At 41.2% G+C, this 23,008-nt stretch overlaps 1 protein-coding gene across 3 annotated transcripts in view; it reads left to right on the forward strand.

The window, feature by feature from the left end:
* Window positions 1–23,008, forward strand: part of tex2 (testis expressed 2) — a 37,698-nt gene that overhangs the window by 4,249 nt on the left and 10,441 nt on the right. For all 3 annotated transcript variants that reach the window (XM_036148072.1, XM_036148071.1, XM_036148073.1), the window contains 5 exons: window positions 12,325–14,077; window positions 17,216–17,416; window positions 19,003–19,366; window positions 19,986–20,275; window positions 22,754–22,897. In XM_036148072.1, the coding sequence (XP_036003965.1) occupies window positions 12,350–14,077; window positions 17,216–17,416; window positions 19,003–19,366; window positions 19,986–20,275; window positions 22,754–22,897 (2,727 nt within the window). In that variant the 5' untranslated portion in view covers window positions 12,325–12,349. The remainder of the gene's footprint in view (window positions 1–12,324; window positions 14,078–17,215; window positions 17,417–19,002; window positions 19,367–19,985; window positions 20,276–22,753; window positions 22,898–23,008) is intronic.

The raw sequence follows: 23,008 nt of genomic DNA on the forward strand, positions 1-23,008 counted from the left end.
GGCTCACACTGAATGGTGAGCAAATTTTGAACGTTGCCATAGATTTGCAATTGGATTAATGGTTGGCTCATTCCAACACGTGAATATTATCTAAATGATTCCTCTGCAGCTCAGGCTGAAGGTTTAGAGAAAGATGTCTCGCTATAGAAGGTGAACCTCTGCCCACGTCTCAAGGCTGCGGCCACCATCAGGGTTTTTTTCCCCCACTCTTGCACTGTACTGTACATACCACCATGCCGTGTACTGGAGATGGTCTGTGAACCGTGAAGGGTGGATATTAACCTCCTTTCACAAAACATTTTAGTTTACGATATAGGCAGCGGTGAGGTCAACCTTCCGGGGTCATGCCTCTGACTCGTAGTCGCAGCCCCGTTTGGCTGACTGGTGTGAAGAAGAACAGGCGTTGGGATGCAGCGATTACAGGTGGTCTGTGCGGCCGGCTGGGTGGGTTATTGCGCGTGAAAACAACTGCAGTGCATAGTCGACGCGCATCATTGCTTGACGTTGGACAGAATCGCGCTTAGGTGCGCAAATACAGAACTACAATTCAGCCGTGGATAGTTTTTTTTTTCAGGTGCAGCTCTGCTTGAAAACTGAACAAAAGTGAATAGTTGTTACATGCAACTGACGTGTTTAACTGTGTTTGTGTTTTTATGGCATTTTTTAATGTGTCTTTGCAGGTTTTGGGTTACCCCATTAATAATTAGGTCTCAATTCAACTAGACGGGCTGACTTTTATTTAGGGATACCAGAGTAAATGTGGCTGAAATGGACTGTAGCTGAGCTTGAGCGTAAAGGTCCCTCCATGAAGGAATATAGAGTTCAACTGTTTGCGACCGCTTCATTACGAATCATGCAACCTGTCAGAATGAAGCTGCGTTGGGACTTTTGTTCGGCAGCAGCTCAATAACAGATGTCCCCGCCGTCAGACATGCGTCTGCGCTCCAGTCTTAAGCACAGCAGACAGTCTGCTTCTCCTTTTACTTTTCCGTCTGCATGAAAAGAAGTTGTCATGCAACACTGTTTTGATGGTGGATGAATGCATGTGTGGATGCTCACACTGAGCCTGCAGCTCAGACCACTCTTCCTGTCAACATGAAGCGGCTCGTGGCGTATCCGTCAGCGCCTGTCACGGTGATGAGCAGCCACAACTACCACAGCTCATAAGCCGCTACAGCTGCTGGTTTGGTTTTAGCTTACATATTACAACAGAGGACTGCTCTTTGATGTGAGTTAAATCAAACCGAATCATAACATATGTAATTCGCAGCACAAGATTGGTGTTAATAGGAAATATAAAAGGAAGCAGTTGGGGCAGGAGCTACCCTCCTATCGCAGCAAACAGGAAGTTCCAGCATTAGAGAGAAATGAGGAAGTTAGCTCGATTACACACACAGATGTTTGACCTACACGTAAAGAGCACACTTGAACAATAACGTTCACAAGAACTGACTCGACTGTACAGAGTTTGCACAACTTCAGTGGTTTTAGAACTTTCTTACAAAAAACTGATTAGATCTAAGCACCTGGTAAAGTTATGGCAAATATATCCTTAGATCTGTGTTGTGTCACCTTCTCTTCATGGACACTGTTAGCATTTTGTAACGGGGGAAGTAAGCCGCCATCTTTACCATGAGTCATTTCACCAATCTTGTTACTCTTGTTACATGGTTCTGGTTGCTCAACAGGCTGCACCTGCTTTATAATGTTTTTTTAAATATTTAAAAAAAGTGTGATATGCTTGGACTGCTCAATTTAACACAAGTGGCTTTTGTGTGTGTGTGTGTGTGTGTATGTATGTATATATATATATATATATATATATATATATATATATATATATAAAATAAAGCCATCCTTTTGACACAGTTTTTTTTCTTTCGTTACACTTTTTTTTTCTAATTCACCTTTCACATGCAGTGAAGATGTGCAAGTGCCACTGTTGACCTGTGTCCAAATTTTCTGTATAAAGCTGAAGTCATTTCCATTAGGGATTGTAAATGGGTCTGGAGTACTCAGTATTTTCCAGATGTTGTCTTAGACAAAAGTGCCTCATTTCAACTCGTGCAGATGATGCAGTTCTGTTGGTAATTTCAAGCCTTGACCTTTATTATGTACGGGCGTTGTTGATAACTGAAACAGCAAGGGTGACAATTAGCTCCAAATCTGGGATCATGTTCTTAACTGGGGGGGAAAAATGCTCACTTTCTGCCTTTATACAGTATATTGGTGTCTTGTTCACGGTTGCTTTATTTTTGGAGCTGAGGGTGCTATCGCCATGAAACAGGAAGTGTGAGATCCCAGAAAATTAGCTTCCTATGTAAAGTAGGTAGACTCAGCCTTAGAGAAAGGATGAGAGACGGCCATGTCTAGGGGGATGTGGTTGTAAAACTTCTGATTCTCCATTATAAAGGAAGTCGCTGAGGTGATTAAAATATTTATTGAGGTTGTGGTTTTTTTTCCAGCTACATTTCACTGGAAGGAGACCCAGAGACAATGCAATGGTTAGACTGAACATTTATTCTGGCCTAGGACACTTCAGCTCATCACATCTCATGTGTGAGATGAGTTTGATTTTTGATAGCTTAGATTTTTATCTTGATTAATGTAGAAGAAAATAGAAAAAATTATTTTAGGAAACGTGTTCTACAGATTCATTTAATAAATTAGAAAAGGATTGAAAAGTTAATTTATTGCAGTAACTCGTTTCACTATGCAAAAGACATTATATAGATTAATTACGCACACGTATACAGTATGTTGTCAAGCCTTTGATTCTGCTAATTATGATGATTTTCTTTTTCCTGCTTATAGCTGATATCTTCTTAAAAGCTGTTTCTGCAGGTAGGTGCTCAAGCCAAAAAAAGGGCACCCATAATCAAATTTACTCATAAAATAAAACATAGTAGAGCATATTTAACTTCCAAATGTATTTTTATTAACAATAAATACAGGTCTAATCAAGTAGGATAACTAAATACCTGGAAAAATTAAACAGAACAGTGCCATATTGTCTATGCTTTTTAATTACCAACATTTTAAATATTCCTCAACTGTTCAAGTATAAATGCTTGCATGTAAAGAAGTCCATGACTAAAGGTGGCTTTTCTGGTTTGTCTTTGTGAGAGACATGACGTTCTCCTGCAAAATGTTTGTGGTCACGCTTTTGTTTTCAGGCTTTCACACCAATATAAGTTAAGATTTTAAAGGGACAAATGACATACAAGTAAACTAGTAAATTGGTCTAATTTGTAAATCTATCTTTAGGTTCTCTGTTTGTCTGCTTGTAGCTGTCTGTATCTCTCCCCCTCTCTTTATTAAACCTGACAAATGTTAGTAATAAGCTGGACAAGGCTCTGAAATCATGGATTTCATAAGTACAAATCACGTAGGCTATGAGTTATGTATGGATGCTCTTTGCATAAAAAGTCAAGCATTTCCTGCAGGTGTGACGTGTAAATTCGCCCCCCAAAATTCTCTGTCTGTCTGATGCCACGGGTGGGAGAAGAAGTGAGGCGGCTGCAGCGGTTTGGATGGGAGCTCAGCTCTGTGGTCAGGGCTGAGTGGTGGGGGAGAAGGGAGGGGCAGGGCCACCGTGGATCCGGCCGGTGCAGAATTCTCACAAGAACTAAAATACGTAAATGCCCATGAAATATCCAAACACTTTTGGGGGGAATTGATAGCAGAGAAGGGATTTTTTTAAATATTTATGAATAAAGAATAAATGTGGTCCAGCAGAAAGTGCACTTTTTTCAAACTTCAACCGGAGCACATTTTTTAATTTATTGCATATGACTGTATTGGTGACAAATTACACCAGGGGTCACCAACCCTTATGAAACTGAGGACTACTTCATTGGTGTTGTGTCATACAAAGGGCGACCTGTAATGACCTTTTGAACTAGAAGAGTCAGAGTTCACCTTAACTTTTTGTAAAATAAATATTTTTTCCAGTCTTTGTTATATTTGTGTTTTTATGTTTAAATTTATTTAAATCCAAGTGTCAATAAACAGGAAGAGTAATGGAATAAAATAAAGTTGTAGATGCAGCTCACTGGAGGATTGGGCTTTTTTTTTTTAGAACAGGCTCATGGCCGCCCCATGTGGTCCTTGGGGGCTACTTGGTGCCCGCAGGCACCATGTTGGTGACTCCTGAGCTACACTATATCACTTTAAATATAGTCTAAAGTGAGGTGGGTTAATTTTGCTGAAAAATCTGGCTAGTTCCAGAGTTCAAGAGTGTGGAAAGGAGCTTTCCTGCTCATAAAAAGCCCATTACACCATTACAGACTGCACTTCGAGAAAGAAGAAATGTTAGCGGTATCATGTTTACGCATTAGATACTACTTAGAATCCCACATACTGGTACTTTATTTGACCAATATACAAATAAGATCATTACAGAAGTATTTATTAGCCCTAAATCTGAGATACACCCATCTCGTTTTCTGTGCTTCCAAGTTTAAGTACCGTCGAGTGCTTGTTTGTGGACCGAAGGAAAAAAAGCATATTTAATCATTAATATCTTTCTGGAAGTCCATATACGTTTGATGGTTTGCTGTTTTCTTTTCCCCTCTTCGTTCCTCTGTGTGTTACGTAATTGGATGGATTAGAACTGCAACCAAAACCCTGAAGCTGTTTGGGTTTCATCAGCGGCAGCTACACAGATTCTGAAATTCTCAATGCGTTCGAATGCTTGTGTGTTTTGATCTCTAAGCTGTTAAATTGGGTTACGTGGCAGGAGGCGTCAATATCCAATGCAGATCTTTTACTTGGCATGAAATAGGCTTGGAGCAAATAAGCTCCTCCTAATGATGAAAATCAGCACTTTTTATGCCAGTGTTTACAGGGAGGGTCGTAGTGAAGAAGTCTGTGTCCCAAACCCAAATTCACTTGAAAGATGTAAAACTAAAAAACCCACTTCTCTCCTTCTTCCATCCGTCTCGTCTGAGATTGAGGGTTCTTTTTGAAATCCAAACATATTTAAGAAACACACTGCGATTCTTTCACCGCAGATCTTCTGCTAACTCTCCTTTTTACAAAGCGAGGAGAACAGAACAAAAGGACAACAGAGGGATGAGTGCAGACGCGGATGAAACGCTTCACTGTTGGCATGGCAACCTCTCAGTCATGTGCGTCGTGATGTTTGATGTTTGGAGTGATGGTGGATTCTGGGTTAGAGAGGACGGAGAAACCGGTTTGATCCGGCGGAGTGCTGTCAGCGTTCTTCAACTCTCAGTTTAATTATTCTTGTTTTTATTTTCTTTTTATTGTTGCTGGAGCTTCGTGGCTCAAAGCATGGATACTCACCATCAAAGTCCTGCTGGAGCACATCCTGCTGCCGAATCCAGAGCCAGACTGTGTCAGGCTCTGTTTCTGGGTTTCCTCTAATGTGGGAAGGATTCACAGCCTTCAGTGTTTATTTATTTTTTTGATAAATACACCTATCTAAATAAAATCTAGGCAACCAAATTCCTTCACAAGTCAGCTGATCGGTAAACAGACTCCTGAAGGTCTCCGATTTTTGTTTGAGAGCATTAGTCAACACACAACATTATGAAGATAAAGGCTGACTGCAGACTTGTCAGGTGAGTATGAATGTTTTCTGAATTTAAGGCAAAGTAACTAATGGCAACTCCGCAAATCTGGAGGAGTGGCAAGATGAAAACCACGTTGAAAGAAAGCTACAGCAAGTCCATCGCAAGTCTTGTAGAGGACAGTGACTATATGGCAGAAGAGGCTCTGGTCACATGAGATCAACACTGTGGTGTCTGGCCTACATGTTAAATGATATGTGCAACAGAAAGCAATCCTTGCTGAAAACTCCTGAACTCACAATCCCGGCTATTATACATTGCAGCATCATGCTGTGTGGAGGCCTTTTCCTTAGTAGGTACAAGGAAGCTGATAACAGTTGACTGGAAGATAGATGGAGCTAAATAGCTGCCAATTCTAGATAAAAACCAGTTAAAACCTACCAAAAAGGGAAAAAAAAAATCACAACTGCCTAGAGGTTCACCAGATCTATATCCAACATCTGCCATTGTCTTCCACTTATCAGAGATCAGGTCGCAGGGGCAACAGGTCCAGGAAAAAAAAAACAGAAATCACTGGGGGACCCCGAGGCGTTCCCAGGCCAGATGGAATATATATTCCTTTCAGCAAGTTCTGGGTCATCCCCAGGGTCTCTTTCCTCCATGTGGGACTTGTCCGGAAACCCCCCCCCCCCCCCAAAGGGAGGCACCCAAGGAACATCCTGGTTAGATGCCCAAACCATCTTTCGATTCAACATCTCTAAACTCAAACCGAGCAATTATGGCTCTGGCTTTAACAATAATGACAGTCATGTGATACAGTGGCCTAGTCAAAGTCCATGCTTGAATCCAACTCAGAGTCTGTCAAGTCTTCAAATGTTATGTTCATGCACATTCTAGTAGAGATACCCCAAAACGTCTTCCAGTATTAATGGCAGCGAAAGGTGGTCCTACAAAGTGTTGACTCGTTGGAGGTTGAATAAAAATGCATGCCACACTTTTCAGATTTTTATTTGTAAGAAAGATTAAAAAAACATGTCATTCTTTCCACTTTTTAATTATACATCTGCTACCTTTTGTGTCTAAATAAAGCTAATTTAAGTTTGTGGTTGATGAAGCACTGAAGCTGCTACCCATATTTACCAGTTTGACTAGAATATTGATGTATCACACTTTTATACTGAGTCTGAGGCTGTTGGTGTCATTTACCGTAAAAACTGGAAAAACAGCCCCATCATGGAGTTAATATTTCAACAGTGCAAGTATTTTTGTGTTTTCTTAGTGCCAGGTGTTTGGGGTTCTTCTATTAAAAGTCTTTGAGAAAATATTTACAGGAACAATCAATATTTATTATCTTTTGTGGTTTGATGTGCAGTCATTTTTTTTGGTATTGATCAGACTGTGGGAGTTAATTTGCTCTGTGAATGATATTATACCATCGCTCAGCAAGGACAAACCTTTTCTACTTACATTTTGTCTCCTTTAGGGAGTCCTTCATGTGGGCATGGTGGTGTCAGGAGTTCAGCACCTTCATCGCCCCTCGGCGCTATTTTTAAACCATGCAGAGTTTGAACAGAGAGGCAGGATTATGAAAAGCCTTGGCTGTGTTCTCCTCATTCACTTCCTGTGGTAGCCAGCACCCCCTTTATCGTTCTTCTCTTGATTTTCACACATTTGCCTGGTTACCCATTTTTCTGCAGATGCATAGAACATCCTGTGATTCCTACATTGCTTTTGTCAGGTTGTTCCCAGCGTATTTATTTATTTATTTATTTGCATTATTTGTTCAGGATTTGTTCAGCTTTTGATGATTTTGTTTTCAGAAACCTTGTATTTGGATATATACTTTCCTTGCTTGGAATCATCTTGAGGTCTTGTTCCTGAGTGATAGATGGACAGGGCCTCTGGTGTCTTAAGGCCAATATGTATACTTTGCAAGAACAGAAAAACATTTTCTCTTTCCCAGGGCTGCAAGAACAAGATGACATTACCCTGGTCCTGCAACCCTGGTTCGGTGTTAGTTGTAGCTTCTTTTTAACACATATAATTGGCAGAACATTTTCTTGCATAGTTTCCAAGAAGCATGAAGTGGCTAGGCATTAATGGGATGGACCTATGAAGAGTTTCTGGGAGATCTGCACTTTAGTTTATATATATATATATATATATATATATATATATATATATATATATATATATATATATATATATATATATATATATATATATATATATATAGCATTAGTGCCAGTCTGTCCTCTACTCGCCACACATTTAGTAAAAACAGGAAGCTGATTCAAAGATGTTAAGGAAAGAAAACAGTTTTTAATGACAAAAGCTGTGTTGTTGAAATCTTGTTTGTGGATATGAAAGTCCCAGAGACAACTAAATACTCTCTTGATACCTTTTTAGGATTTAAACGAAAATAGCCATCAGGTACTGCTAATTAGAGTACCGATTAATCAGATTGATCTTGATAAAAGCTAGGGTTTAATGGTCTGAGTCATACAGGTGTATGTTAAAACCATACCAATAATCAATAGTGAGAGGGTATATTCACAATGCAAAAACCTTTAATATATTTGGGCAAATTTCTCAAGCGTTGCTGTGCATACCAGCAGATTCTTCCCAATGTCTGACTGTGCAATGTTTGGAGAAATGAGAAAAAGATCAGAAAAAAACCCCAGCAGCATCTCAGACTCTGCAGGCTTAGCTAAGGATTAAAAGTTAAGGGTCAGGTCAAGATAATGAGATTAAAATTTGAAGGAGCGTGAGTTCTTTGGAAGGATTGAAAGAGAAAGCTTCTTCTCTTTGAAAAGAGGTTGAAGGACTAAGGACTGGAAAGTTTCATCTGAATGAAAACGAGTCAACTGGGACAATGTACTTTGGACAAATGAGACCAAACTAGAGATTATTAGCTAAATGCACAGTCCCATGCTTGGTGGAGACTGGGGCTGAGGGCTAAATCAATTTCATTGATTAATTCCAATTTACAATTTCTGAAGATTTAATTTTTGGAAAATCTGGATTTATTTTTATTTGGTATATTTTGCCAAGGCACCCATTGGGCTTCCATAAAACTCTGTGCTGTATTGGTCCTGAAAGAGAAAACAGTTTTGGTAATAGCATGTAATATTGAATACATGTTTAAAGAAAATAATATTCTCAAAATGCTCCAAAGAAGAAACGCTTTATGCTAAGAGGCACAATAATCATTTACTTTTTTTTACGTTAGTTTGAAGTAATGCCTGTTCTTAGATGCATGGTGTAATACCACTAGCAGGAAGCATATAGCATTATATTTACATTGTTTAAAGCCTGTCACCTTCTTTTACAAGCATGTTTCATCGGTTGTGTTTAGTTGCACTTTGAATTCAGGTCAACTCCAAGGTGAGATTATTGAAATAAAATTAATTAAAAAAAAATTATTTCTGTAATTTTTCTTTATGAAACAAAAGGGAAAATAAAAATTGATTAATTGGATTTGGTATAACAAAATCTGAGATTTTATTTTTAAGGCATTTTATTTTTATGCCTACTAAACACAGTTATTCAACATACACCCCTGATGCCAACTGTCAAACATGATGGTAAAGACGTTATGATTGCTTTTTTTTTTACCACCACACAACCTTAGCACCTTACAGTGAGTTATTCACCATGCCAGATTATTCTGGAGTCAATGGTGAGGCCATATGTCCAACAGCTGATTTTTAGTAATTAGTGGAACAATGATCCCAAACAAAGTGTAAAATCTGCAAGGGACTAATAATGAAGAGTCCAAAAATGGTCCAGTCAAAGTCCGCACCTCAACTTGATTTAAATGCAGTGGTAGCTCTGCAGAAAACAATGCCAAAGCTTCAACAAACTAAAATTACTAAAATTGTTATCAGGACAATGCTTTTTTAATCCCAGACAGAGACCAGGACCGTACAAAACCAGACATTGTGCTGCATTTCTCAGGTTCAATATTTGGGTTTGGTTCATTTAGCAGTAAAAGCTAGCAGAAAATGTCCCGGTAAGTAAAATCACTTTACTTACCGAGCGCGCTGAAAAATTAGCAAATCTCATCCTTTTTGGTGCGCAACATGCTGAAAAGCCTGGGCAAACTGGACATAAATTTCCCTTTCTGCTGTAGTAAGCCTCTCCTCTCCACCAGTGGGGAACTGGAAGGATGTGTTCAATTGCAATTCGAGTTTATTTTCAGCCATGGTGCTGGAGAACATGGGAAAGAATATGAAATGAATTTTAAATTTTACTCTGTAAAGTTGTCATTACAAATCTTTATCTCCCACTACATCAGTGTTTTCTTTCTTGAACCACAGTGTCTCATATATTCACCTTCCTTTCAGTCTTGTATATCATTCTTTTACCTTGCTGCCTTTAACCTGCCTCTCTTTCTCTCTCGTCTCCTGAGTTCTGGCTTTAGCTGATTAGAGTGGCCCTGCTTGCTTTGATTAATTGGATGAGCCTTGTCTCACTGCCAGTCTCCTCTCTCCTGCTCTCCTCTTGTCTCCTCGCCTCCTCTCGTTCGCGGGCAGCTAAAACAAACACAAAGCTTTTAATGGAAGTGGTGCTTCGAAGACAGGGACTAACTAAAACCGCGGGTGAGCCGGCAAACGTAAAGAGAGCTGCTGCTAATGACGGTCTTGGCCTTCGTAGAAGATTTTTTTTAGCCTGTGTGTAATCCTTAAAGTATAAAGTGCTGTAGAAATGAGATCAATGATGTTTAGTTAAGAGAAGAAAAATCAGCAAAATGTAGTGATGTGCATGTTATAAAGTCCTGTTTATACACCCTCCTAAAAGGAATATTTATTCGTCAGAACCGCTTATTTGCACTGATTCAGTTTGCAACGCTGTGTCTCATTTGTCTTTCGAGTGCACCTTGCTGAACTTGACTCTTGGAGAGCTCGGCACCGTCGTCCTCTGCTCCCCCCGTCAACCTTCTCCATGTTTCCAAACGTCCTTCAGGCATCGGGCAAAATAACAGCCACCTCCGTCTCAGTGGCCCTGTCTTCCAGCCCATTTGTCTCCTCCGTTTATTCCCCTGTCCTTAATTTGCACTCTTGTTTGCCTTCTTTCCTGTTTCTCTCTCTCTCTCTCTCTCTTGCTCTGTCATTGTCATTACCCTTGTTTTTAAGAGGATTGGTCTTCGTAGGTTTTTGTTTTTTTTTTAATGAAAGGTCTTCTGATGGCTCCTCAAGCCCTCTTGTCCTTTTTATCCTTTCAGTTGCTCTGTTTGTACAATCTTTGCTTTTGTTGTTTTCATTGTGTCTGATCTGCCCCCCGGCAAAGCCATTGCAGAATAAACACACACACACACTCATATACCGGAAACACCATTGTGCCACAATCAAGTTGAAAGGTTGACTGGGAGAGTCAAATGCTCTGTTATTTCACCCAGGCTAAATACAATCTCTGGAGATGCGGTGCCAAACAGAGAGCCCCCAAGGGGCCGCTGAGGCTTTCTCCGAAATTCAAGCAATCACACGAGCTAACTGCTATGCTGTTTCCCTCCATCCCTCCCCCTTCTTCCATTACGGTCCATTTTTATCTTCAGTCCAGAAGCCTGAAAGCCACAGGCTGTTTGCAGAGCGTGCATCTCTCTGTGCACATGTGTGTAATGATAACCAGGGTAGATGGACTCCATACAACATGGAAGAATAAACATGCACTTCTATCTTATAAAGAGACTGCATCATTCTGCAGTTTCATTGCATGGTAAATGACTTGAATTTGCCAGATACTTTATTTCTCTGTTGTTTTAGAGTTGAACAGCCACATTGTTGCAAAATTATGTCGTACATACAGTTTGTCTTGCTTGGAGTTGCCTATTGGTCATTAAAGGAGCTAATCTGTTGTAGAGCTACTCCTTTTACAAAGATCGAATCAATTGTCCATCTGTCCCAGTTATTTTCTTTAGTTTTTATTAAATGTTTCTTTGTATCTAATCCAGCCTGTTTAGCTTCTGGTCTGGTTGCCTTGATGTGTGTCAGTGGCACATTTGCTCTACAAACTGTTGGAAATTAGACATTTCCCCATTGAAGGGTGACCTAAATTGATGGCCAGCCGTATCTGACCCAACAACCCAACCAAGCCCGGGAATAGCCTCTGAAAGTGGTGGACATGGACAATCCCATGACAGGTGTCCCCAGGGTCAGGAAGGTACAGCTTACTTGGCCTCAGAATTGTCTCAGTTTTAGTCCAACCATGCAAACAAGTCTGATAAATTGTTGCCCCCGCCTCCTGACTTAATTTAATCAAAGGTGCCAGACATCACAATATGTATCCAAAGTATCTCCACGGAAGTTTTTGATGATTAAACATTTAAAACCGTAATCGATACATCTCATGTAGTCGTTGGGTAGCAGTTCTGTTTCGTCCCTTCATAAAGCACCTTTTTGGTGGGTGGAGTTAACTACAGCTGAAATGTTGATGAACACTCTCCTTAAAGCTTGCGTGTTCTGAAGTAACCCACTAATCATGTTGCCATAGTGTGGTGAGTGATCGAGTTTGTTACAGACAAGATGGATAGAGAGAGAGAGAGAGAGAGAGAGAGAGAGAGAGAGAGCTGACCCAGCATGCCAGCTTCATCTTTACATAATGAGGCTAATGGGTCGGGGAACACGGACATACTTGTCCAGTCCACTCACATTAGTATGAAGAGAGCCGAAGGACCTTTCTGTAGGGATCTCACCACATACACCATTACCTCTCTTTCCACTTTATATGTGTGTTTTATTGTTTTCATTAACAGTGCTTTGCTGCTGTCTCCCTCTGTCTCTTGCAGGCTGTGAGCCCTGTGCCGGGTGACGATGAGCAGTCAGGGCAACAGCAGAAAGGGAAGTGGCCAGCATGCTGACACTCCTCCTCTACGTCATGCACCAGGACCCAAGCTGCAGGTGCAGCGTTCCCACTCCCGCGACACAATCACCATCCACTTCTCTGCTCTGGGAAAGGAGGAGGAAGATGAGGAAGAAGAGCTCTACGGGCTATCTGTTGGATGTGCCGCTGCTAAGTCGGTTCTGGACGGCGCTGCAGGACCTCAGAGCCAAACCACCGGGACTGATGACCAGTGTGTTGCCAAAGGCTCGGAGGCGAAAGAGGAGATAAAGTTGGAATCGGTCGATGCGGAGATCTCCTCTGAAGCAGCTCCACTGCCTGTTTCTTCGGCTATCCTGCCAGTGACATTGTTGGACTCACATCCGCACACAACCTCTCCTGCAATGACTGTTAACCCCGTTCCAGCCCACTCCCACCTGAGCTCCACTCCACCCACCAGCTCCTCCGATCGACCAGCCCAACCCCCTTTAATTAGTTCTAGTTCTTCTTCCCCTTGTAAGTCTGCAGCCCTTTCCTCCTCCAAGCCTTTTCTTAGCCTTGTTAGATCTTTGTCAAATGATGTCGATTCTAGAGAAACTGCTCCTGCAATTGCCACCGTCTTACCCTCACACGCCCGACACAGACACTTAATGAAGTCTTTTGTTAAGTCTCTCTCTACGGACACTTCGAAGGGCGAACACCACGAAGGGCCTCCTCAACACCCTCCTCAGCACCAGCAAATACAGGCAACTCACCGCACTCCGCCTCGTAACATGCAGCTTTTCAAGCAGTTCTCCCAGCCTCGCTTGTCTTCCTGCCCTGTTGCAGTCACTCAAGCAGGCGGAGACTCCAAAACAGCGCCCTCTTCTCCTATCATGTCCCCAGATGGGAGATCCTTCTTCAAGGTTCAAGAGGTGGAGGCCAGGATAGAGGACACCAAGAGGCGCTTGTCAGAGGTGATGTCGGACCCCTTGCAGCTTTTCAGTAAGATTATTGGAGATGAGTCTGGTTCAGGAGCTGTCGGGAGCGCAGCCCATCGGGCTAAATCGCTCTCCTCCAGTGCGTCGGAGCTCAGTGGAGTAACTTCGGTAAATGGACACACGGAAGCTAACAACAACTATAGCATCAAAGAGGAGGGGGCTGAAGGGGAAGAAGAGGAGGAGACCCCTACGGAACGGGGGCCCGACTCGTCTTTCTTCTCTTTCCCATCACTGTCACTAGCGCCGACTGTCACCCAGGCCTCGTCATCTACCTTCAACAGGTCTCCCTCTCTCACGCTGGGACGCTGTTCCATGTCGGCCCTTGTCGCTCGACAGGAGGATGAGGACTTCTGTGAACTGTACAGCGAGGACTTTGAGTTGTGTACGGATACAGAGACTCCAGATGGGGAACGATCCATGTCTCAGCAGCCCTATACCGGTAGCACTGGTCTGGGCAGTGAACTGGAGGCAGAGGATGAGCGACTGGAGGAAGAAGTGGAGAATGTGCCTGTGGCTGGCCTCGTCTTCTTAACACAGTTGTTGTATTGGTACTTAGTTCTTCCGGTGCCTCCGTGTGTGTGTTCTGTGTTGCATGGGATAGTAGTTGGGTTCATGCTGGCCCTGCTGGTCCTTTGGCTGTCTGCTCCTCGTTGCTCTTCACCAGGGAGCAGAACAGGGAGATGGAGGAAAGACCAGCGAAATGTTCCCCAGCTTGATGTCAAAGAACCAGGAATATTCAGGGTAAGGGTCAAACAAAGCATCACACTGATTCTCAAGATAGGGGTAGCAAAATTATCAGAGGACCATTGGATGAAAATTCAAGAAATCAGTATCAATTTCGGAAGGTCTTGCTTTGTTTAAATGGATAGAAGTACCGAGCTAAATTTTGTTGCCGATTTGTGGATATTGACTGCTTTGATGAAAACACTTGCCTAGGTTGCTGTTAATTTTAAATTTTTTTATTTAAAAAAATACAAGTTTGGGATTAGGCCACATTTTGCCCATGTTTGATCAGATGAGGAGTCATCAACAAAATTTGCCCAAGGGAAGAAATTTTATAAGCGAATAATACTGTACCTTGCCTTTAAATAGCAATACTTCTATTCAATTCAATTCACAGTGGAGAGGAAAACTCCCCTTTAACTGGAAGAAACCTCCAGCAGAACCAGGCTCAGTGTGAACAGTCATCTACCACAACTAACCAGGGACTTGAGAAGACAGAGTAGAGACACAAAAGCACAGAAGCACACAATGATCAAGGAATCCTTTCTATGTTATATGGTAATAGTGAATGATCTGCCTCCCTGGATGGTGTCACAGCTAACAGAACGCCAGACCAGATGAGCCAGGGGAGCCTGATAACTAAAGGATCTGCCTCCCATTCTACTTTTAGAGACTCTAGGAACCACCAGCAGACCTGGAGTCTGAGAGCGAATTGCTCTGTTAGGAACATATGGAGCAATCAGAGCTATGATATATGATATAACTTGATTATTAAGGACAATTTTAAATGTTATTCTTGATTTAACAGAACGGCAATGAAGGAAAGCTAAAATATGAGAAATATGACTTCTCTCATCTCATTCTTTCATCAGATAACACCACTTTTTTTTTACTTTGTTACCAAAGCCCTCTGGTTCAAAGATGACAACTTCTGTCTTTTCAGAAATTAAAATTAGAAAATATAAAGTCAATATAAAGTCAGGTTTCGATGTCTTCAAAACATGCCTGTAGTTGAAGCAATTGATTGGATTTATGGATGAATATAGCTCAGTGTCATCAGCATATATATATATATATATATATATATATATATATATATATATATATATATATATATATATATATATATATATATATATATATATATATATATATATACCCACCCAAAGACTGAAACCTGTGGTACTCCACAAGTAACACAGGGTAATTATGGTTGCTCTGTTTCATGTATTTCTGTTTCTGCTGGCTGCCATGATAGATGGACGTTTATGTTGTGACTTACTTGTAGGCCCTTGTATATAAATAACAAATATAGGAAAAAAGTTTATTTATGATAAAGACTAAACAAGGTGATGATATAAATGTATTATATTAGGATCTTCAAAGTCAGTCTTTGTTCAAAGCAGCACCGTATAAGTTATGACCCAAGTATTAGCTTGATTTGAGATTTATTGAATCATTTTTCAGGTTAATATACAGCATTTGGCACATATTGAATCTCCGTGTGGATTACCATTCTCAAAAACTTACCTATCTAACTTGAGAGGATCAGATCCATCACTGAATGGGACTGAGAGCGTCGCTCCAGATCACATGACCCATTCTAGGTTATGATACAACACAACAAAACAGAATACGACACTTACCTGATCAAACATATTTTTGGTTCTCTGATGTAGGATTTATTAGAGGGGTGAATATAGTCTTGTCTTTAGAAGTAACTCCATGAATTATCAATCTGTTGGCCCAAACAGGTCTGCTATCATATTCCCAAACACGGAGGGAGACTGTTTAATTATGTGACAGCGCAATGTTACCAGTGGCCTTCATGGGTGCAGCTCTCTGCGCCTGTGGCCGATGAGCACTTTTTGTGTTCTTCTTCTAATCACATTAATTCATCATACCTTCATGTCAATCAAAGTTACATCCCTGGCAGAGATGTAACTTTGATGTCACTCAAACACGCGGAGGCAAATAGAAGAGTCAGGCAACAACAAGGTCAAGACAGGAGAGAATGCCGCAGCGACAGAACATTCGCTCATTTATTTACAAAATGATCATTTCACAAGGCTTTTGCTGGAGAAAAAAAAGCAGAGAAAGGAACTTGGACTGACCAGATTTAAAAATACAGCTGCAGGCAAGTGACTGAATGGATTTATATTCAAAGAAGTATTATTGAGTTCAGTGGTAGGGCGGTAGTGCTTTGATTGTTTGTATAGCTAAAATTTGACCTTGTAGGTAAAAAAATTACGTTCGTGAAAAACTTTATTGGAAGCTCTTCTGCTGTAGTTCCTACTGTGGCGCAGTATTATTTTCATTGTAGCGGCTTCTACTGTTTAAGACAACTGAGTTTCGAGGAGCTCATCTGTGCAACCCATTTGAATTCATCCTGGCACTTTTTCCTCAATGCTCGAGACATCGCACCCTGTTTCAAATGTAGCAGGATGAACTGTTGTGCCTCACAAGCTCATGTTTTGGATTTTCACGCTGCATTTTCTTTTCCCTGTCATTGTAACATCACGTTTGTCTTGCAAAGCAACAAAATCTCCCATAAATAAATAAGCTTTCCTCTGTCTTTTTTTGATTGAATATGTAATACAAGACTCAAACTGTAGCCAACCTCATAAAAGTTGCAATTAAATTTTGATAAGCGCATCCCCAAATTTATTTTATATTCTGCCTGACCCATTAAGCTCTGCAGAGAGTGAGTGGAGAAATGTTTTAGTTCTTCGACGGAGTTATGTAAGCATGTGTACTTGTAGGTGCCGAGCTTGCTGGCTAAAGGGCACAGCTGTTCCAAAACAGGAAGGCGGTGGATACGTTGAATGTGATACGTGATGATAGAGCCTACAGCAATCAGGAGCAGAAAAAGCAGCAGGAGGAATAAACTTTCTCATATAAACTTTCTTCTAAGCTTGAATCACTATAGATACCTTGTTTGTATAAAAATCTGCTCTGAGTTTGTAGCACGCAACTCACGTCTCGCAGTTAAAAGAGAAATATTTGAAGCATATGACTCCTTAATATAAGGTTGAATGATATGTGCATTCATCCATCCACTTACCCAGCCACTCACAACTGAGATGTAGAAATGCTATTACCAATCCGAGTAATGAAAGCAACCTTTTTTTTTTTTTTTTGGTCTTGCTCCCTCAGGGCTGGATGAATGAGATCCACAGCTATGACCCGGAGATGTACCACGCCACCCTGACCCACTCTGTTTACGTCCGCTTAGAGGGCTCGGTCCTGCGTCTGTCCAAGCCCAACAGGAACGTCTCCCGCCGTGCCGCACACAACGAGCCTAAACCCGACGTCACTTACGTCAGCCAGAAGATCTACGATCTGACCGACAGCAGGGTGAGGTGCTTATGGAGGCATGCTGTTGATTAAAAAGAGGGGTTTTCAATCTTTTAAATGATTGAAACCATGCCTGTAACAAGACATGAACTATATGTCTCTGTGTTTTATAATAAGCACAACAGATGGTGACATTAAATGCCATCTCATATTTGATGTTCTCATAATAATTAATCATGCACAGAAAAAATTTAACTAAAAATAAGTAAAATTTTCCTGAAATTGGTGTATTTGTTCTTGATTTGAGCAGGTAAATAACATGATCTGCCAATGGAATGAGTATTTTGAGCCCTAAAATGAGATAATTAGATATTCTGCCCTCTAAATAAGATGATGGAGATGAATCGTTCCTATTTTAACTGCAAAAATCTCATTCCATTGGCAAATCATCTTTTTTACCTGCTCAAATCAAGGACAAATACACTCATTTTAAGAAAATTTGGCTTATTTTTAGTTCCGTTTTTGCAGTGTGTTTGCTGAACAGGCCAAAATCATTGACAAAGCTGCAATTTTTATGACTAATCTAAAAATAAAATACATCTTATTAGTTCAGCTCACATTATACAACAGAGGTAAAACTTGAAAATATAGAGATTAATAAAAAGTACTTTTAAAATAGCATTAAAATAGAAAGCAATGAAAGAAAATGAGAGTTTCAAGCAAATTAATCATTTTTGTCGGCGGAGCTCGGTTAAAAATTAAGTACAGTTTAAATTTTATTCATAGGCTTAAACACTGAGAGGTCGTCCGGACTGAAAACCCAGGCAAGCAGAACAGAAGCTCCCTGCCTTGATTCTCATTTCAGATCTGCACACTGGGAGCAAGGAGTTCCTCTGAGATAACAGGGAACAATGCAATACCCGCTTTCTGATAAGACGAGGCCAGGTCATTCAAGGCTCTTAATGCTGTTGGGATTTAAAAATGTGCTCTAACAACGAGTGGAGTGAAAAAGCTAAGACAGGAGAAATGTGATCTTCGTAGGGAAGACATGTGGATAAAGAAGAATTTTCTCTTGTCTTTCAGGGCTTCCCCACCTATCAGTAGTCTGGAAACAACAATCTAACATCAGAAAAACAACTACCCCCGCTCTTGATCCAACATGATGATATATATATATATATATATATATATATATATATATATATATATATATATATATATATATATATATATATATATATATATATATATATTTCAAGGGCAGATTCCATGTAGAAACTAAGCTTGCTCCATGAAGGACATTTCTTTCTGTCACCTATTTAATATAAAGGTAAAAATTAAAATCCCTTGGTTGCATAAAGGATGTATCTGTAAGTCGTTATCGTTTAGGCCTCTTTTTCTACATCTTTAGGCTCTCCATCACTTAATAATTGGTTATAATTTTAATCATATCCCTTAATTAAAAAAACTTATTTAAAATACTTACTCCTCAAGAAACAGTGAGCTATTGATTGAGACAATTACAGCAGGTAGCCCTCCAGAATAAAAAGATTAGATTAGATCATAAAAAGAACCAGGTCATATATGAAAGCTCCCCCCCCCCCGCCTCAAACTATGTTCAAATAATTTCACATCCATCCCAACAGATCTACCTGATGCCCCAGAGCTTGGCTAGGAAGAGAGTATGGAACAAGAAGTACCCCGTTTGCATTGAACTGGCCAAGCAGGAGGACTTCATGTCAAAGGCAGAGGGCGAAAGATCAGAAGCCGGGGAGGAGAGGACTACTGGGCTGGGTGAGACGTTTGAACGAACGGACCAACTGGAAAGACCCGAAGGCGGCACATTGGCGGAGGAGCAGAAACGATCGACCGCCGGGGGAGGGGATCTGACAATTTACTTGTTTGGGAGGACCGGTCGAGAAAAAGAGGAATGGTTTCGGAGATTTCTTCAGGCGTCCCAGATGAAGTCGGAGGGGAGAGGCGGCAGCCTGTCTGGCATCTGCAAGAGCGGTGAGATGATTTCACACCTCTCCAGGTGCACGCACGACACGTTCAGCGGAGCATTTTAGACTATCCATCTTTCTCCAAAGCGCTCCCCACAGTCAGAATTACCATTATTACCATTATTTTCAGCATGCAACAGCACTGTGATCAGATCTGTATGTAAGCCTCAGCTTAGGGACTACCAATCCCCTGAACTGAGTGAACAGCAGAGTGTGAATGGGTCAGCAGGATTACATACACAGGGGAGTAGCGTATTATAGCACTGGTCTCCTCAGTGAGATATAAGCCTGTAAGGATAAGACCCCGTACAGAAAGGAGCTGTAGTAGTGTGGGGGTCCAGTGACATAAGCAGTCCATTGGACTGAATGACTGTAGAGGAGGATTTTTAATGTATGCTGTTTCTGAGTTAATGCAAATACATCATGCTAATTTAGCGCTGCAGTGCATTGTGACAAAGGAATACGAAAGAGATGCTAATTATTTAAGGGTTTCGTGATCTTCACGCGGTTTCGTATGAAATAATAACGGATGAAGAAATGAATCTTCTTGATGTATAATTTGTATCACAATTCCCTGCTTCCTGTTTTTCCATTTCACGTTCCACTTTTTCCCTCCTCTCCTCCAGCCTTGTTGCCCGCTCACAGCCGCAGCGGCAGCATCCAGTCGGGCGGAGGCCCCGAGGCTGACAGCAGGGGCAGCAGCAGGGGAAGCCAGGAGGAGCTGTCTCTGCCTCGGCACAGAGAGACTCCCGCCTCTCTCTGCAGTGGCTCAGCCGGAGGGATGAAGCAGAAGATGCTCTTGGACTATAACGTCTACATGGCCAAATACGTCAACCCCCAGGCCCCGCCCGGAAGCCCGGCGGCAGCCGACAGCCCCGGGCACAGCCCTGAGAGCAGCCCCAAAACCACCAAAAAGGTATGAGACTGATGGGTTCGTGTGAAAATGGAAATAACTGATGAGGGTATCTCCTCTGTGGGGTCCCATATAGTCTGGTGAAGGTCTGCCTAGAATGAGCGCAATGGGTTTCTGAGTGTGTTGGTTTGTACATTTGCTTCGATGAGGTCGATGTTTTTGCCTCATCTGTTGGAGATGGAGAGCAACTATAAGCAGCAGCTGCCAAAGTCTTGCAACTGATTCTAAAATGGATTTAGGTCTGGGCTTTGACTAGGACATGCTAATGCATGCTTCAAACTAACCTGTTTGTTTGTAGCTCTGGTTGTATTTTAGGCTTTTGAACAAATTCAAAACAGTTCATTGTAGTGCACAGTGTAAGCATTGTAAATCACAGCTGTCTACTGATGCTGAAGGTGGTATTTGATTCAGGTTTCTGAATTAATAATAAGTTTCTCAAACGGTCCTTTAAGAAATTAAAGGACCAATTCACAGTCTTTAAGGGCTCTAATGAATGTATCACCTACAGTTCAGAATCCATAATCTCAACGACAGTTTGAGATGCAAAAAAATTTATTCTTTTTGTTAAAACGTAACAAAATAATTTACCATACTGACTTGGCATCAAGACAACCTTAGATCAGGACAAGTCTTAAAACTGCAATATATGAACAGGTCAAACCTGGACTGAACTTTTTCACACTCATCACAGATTCTCCAAAACACCACTTGAGGTTCTAAAACGCATGAAGAAACTTGGTTGCGATGCAAGAAAAGCCACTGCTTCAGAGTGAAGAGCAGTGCTAGTTCATCCTGTATGCATCCTGTTAAACTTGCCTTAGAACACAGCAAAGAATCAGTTTTGTCTTCTGACGTCCTGATAAATAAGTCTGATCTTCTTAAGACCACGGTTTGTAGCCTGAAAAAACAGTCTCCCTTACAGCCAGTTGTTGAGAACTAGAAGACTCTGCAGCACAGTTTGACCAAGAAGCTAAAGATTGATGCAAAAGATTCATAACGGGTATGATGACCTAGTATTGAAGAAACGTGGTGATAAAGTAAAAAATATTAGCAGGGATGAAGTGTTAGAGCCTAAACTTCCCTCTCATAAGGACTCAGACATGGTTCCAACATTCTCCCCATTAACCAAAGAAGTAGAAACAGGTGTCATCAAACATCGGCACATCTTGTCCATTGAGCCATAGATTTAAACGTTAGTAATTTGGGAGATCCTTAACTGTTGCACCCCTCCTCAACATTTCCTGTCTAAGTTACCTGGGGGTTATTTCCTCTGTTCTAGCTGCTCAGTGGAGTGCCACGATTATAGGTAATGTTCTTCAGAACACCCATAAAAACTAAAATTCAAAATAAAGGTGAGAGTTCCCCTGTGACACAGTCAGCCATATTTGACCCTTGAAATTTCAAGAAATGGTCTCTGCTCTTCTCTTGGCAAGCATTTTAGATTTTTTTTTACTTTACAAACAATAATCCATGAGTTTGAATGCGGAGTTTGAGTTGTACGATCTTCTTTCTCTAATTTTCTAGGTCTTTTAACCTTCCTTTATGCTTCTAGAGATGGCGTGTCTGCTGCTGTTTTAGTGAGTGTGAGTTGCTGATTGGATTTGGGATGGAAGTAGCTCCACAAAGATGTTTCCTTTTTGCACTGATTACCTGATTAGCTGGGCTGCTTTCTGCCCTGCGTTTAGATCTATCTTTGTTTTTTTATCTGTGTGCTGATGACTGCATTTAGCCACCTTGCTCATGTTTGAGTGAGAGAAGAAAGAATACGGAGTACAGGTTATCTATTTTAGTGTTTTTAGTGTTAGTCCATTGCCATAGACTGTGTTTTGCAAGTAAGCGTTTTAAAAAAAAGAAAGAAAGAAGGTAAAATCTTGTTCTCATCTGACCTTCTTCATGTTTCCTGGCAAACTGCAGATGTGACTCATGGATTATTTTTCTTTTATTTGCACCATCAAGCACTACCATGTTTTGCTCTGTCGTGTAAAATTCCACTAAATTCCACTAAAGTTTGTGCGGTAAGTGGATAAAATGTAGAAATGTTTAACCCTTGTTTCTTGTATCATCTTTTTTGGTTGATTTTCTTGAGAACAAGAACCGTAACACTGCGCGAGCATTCTGTAAATGGAGGCTGGCAGGGTTATCAACGTGATGTTAACAGGGTCACTTTACTGCTCCACGATGCACTATGTTATATTATGTATCCACACGGTGTGTTTAACCCTTTTAAACTCAGCAGTACGGCCTTATTTGGGACCTCCATGCCCTTTCACATACAAGCATAGAACGCCTGGGGCAGGAGGATCCGCAGCAACACTAAACAAAGACATGATCAGACGCAGCTTGGTCTGCGTGGAGAAACTGCGGTGGTAGCCGGGGAGATGCTGCTGTGTCCACGGGAAGAGAAATGATGATGATGATGTCTGATAAACTTGCTTTAACAAAACAAAAGCAGATGCGTGATGACGTGTGCGTGTCCTTCAGTTGCCCAGGAGTTCAGAGGAGGCTGCGGAGCCGGAGGCGTGGGTCAATGCCTTTCTGGGCAGGATATTCTGGGACTTCTTACGAGAGAAGTACTGGGCCGATGTCGTCTCCAAAAAGATCCAAATGAAGCTCAGTAAAATCAGGGTGAGTAGTGCCATCGGATGATAAACTGCACAAGCAACTGTGTGACTGTATTTATGCACAGCACTTTGGCTACCTGCGGGTTTTAAAATGCGCTACAGATATAAAGCTGAT

This window comes from Fundulus heteroclitus, chromosome 16 (assembly GCF_011125445.2).
Source record: "Fundulus heteroclitus isolate FHET01 chromosome 16, MU-UCD_Fhet_4.1, whole genome shotgun sequence".
Taxonomy (NCBI): Eukaryota; Metazoa; Chordata; class Actinopteri; order Cyprinodontiformes; family Fundulidae; genus Fundulus; species Fundulus heteroclitus.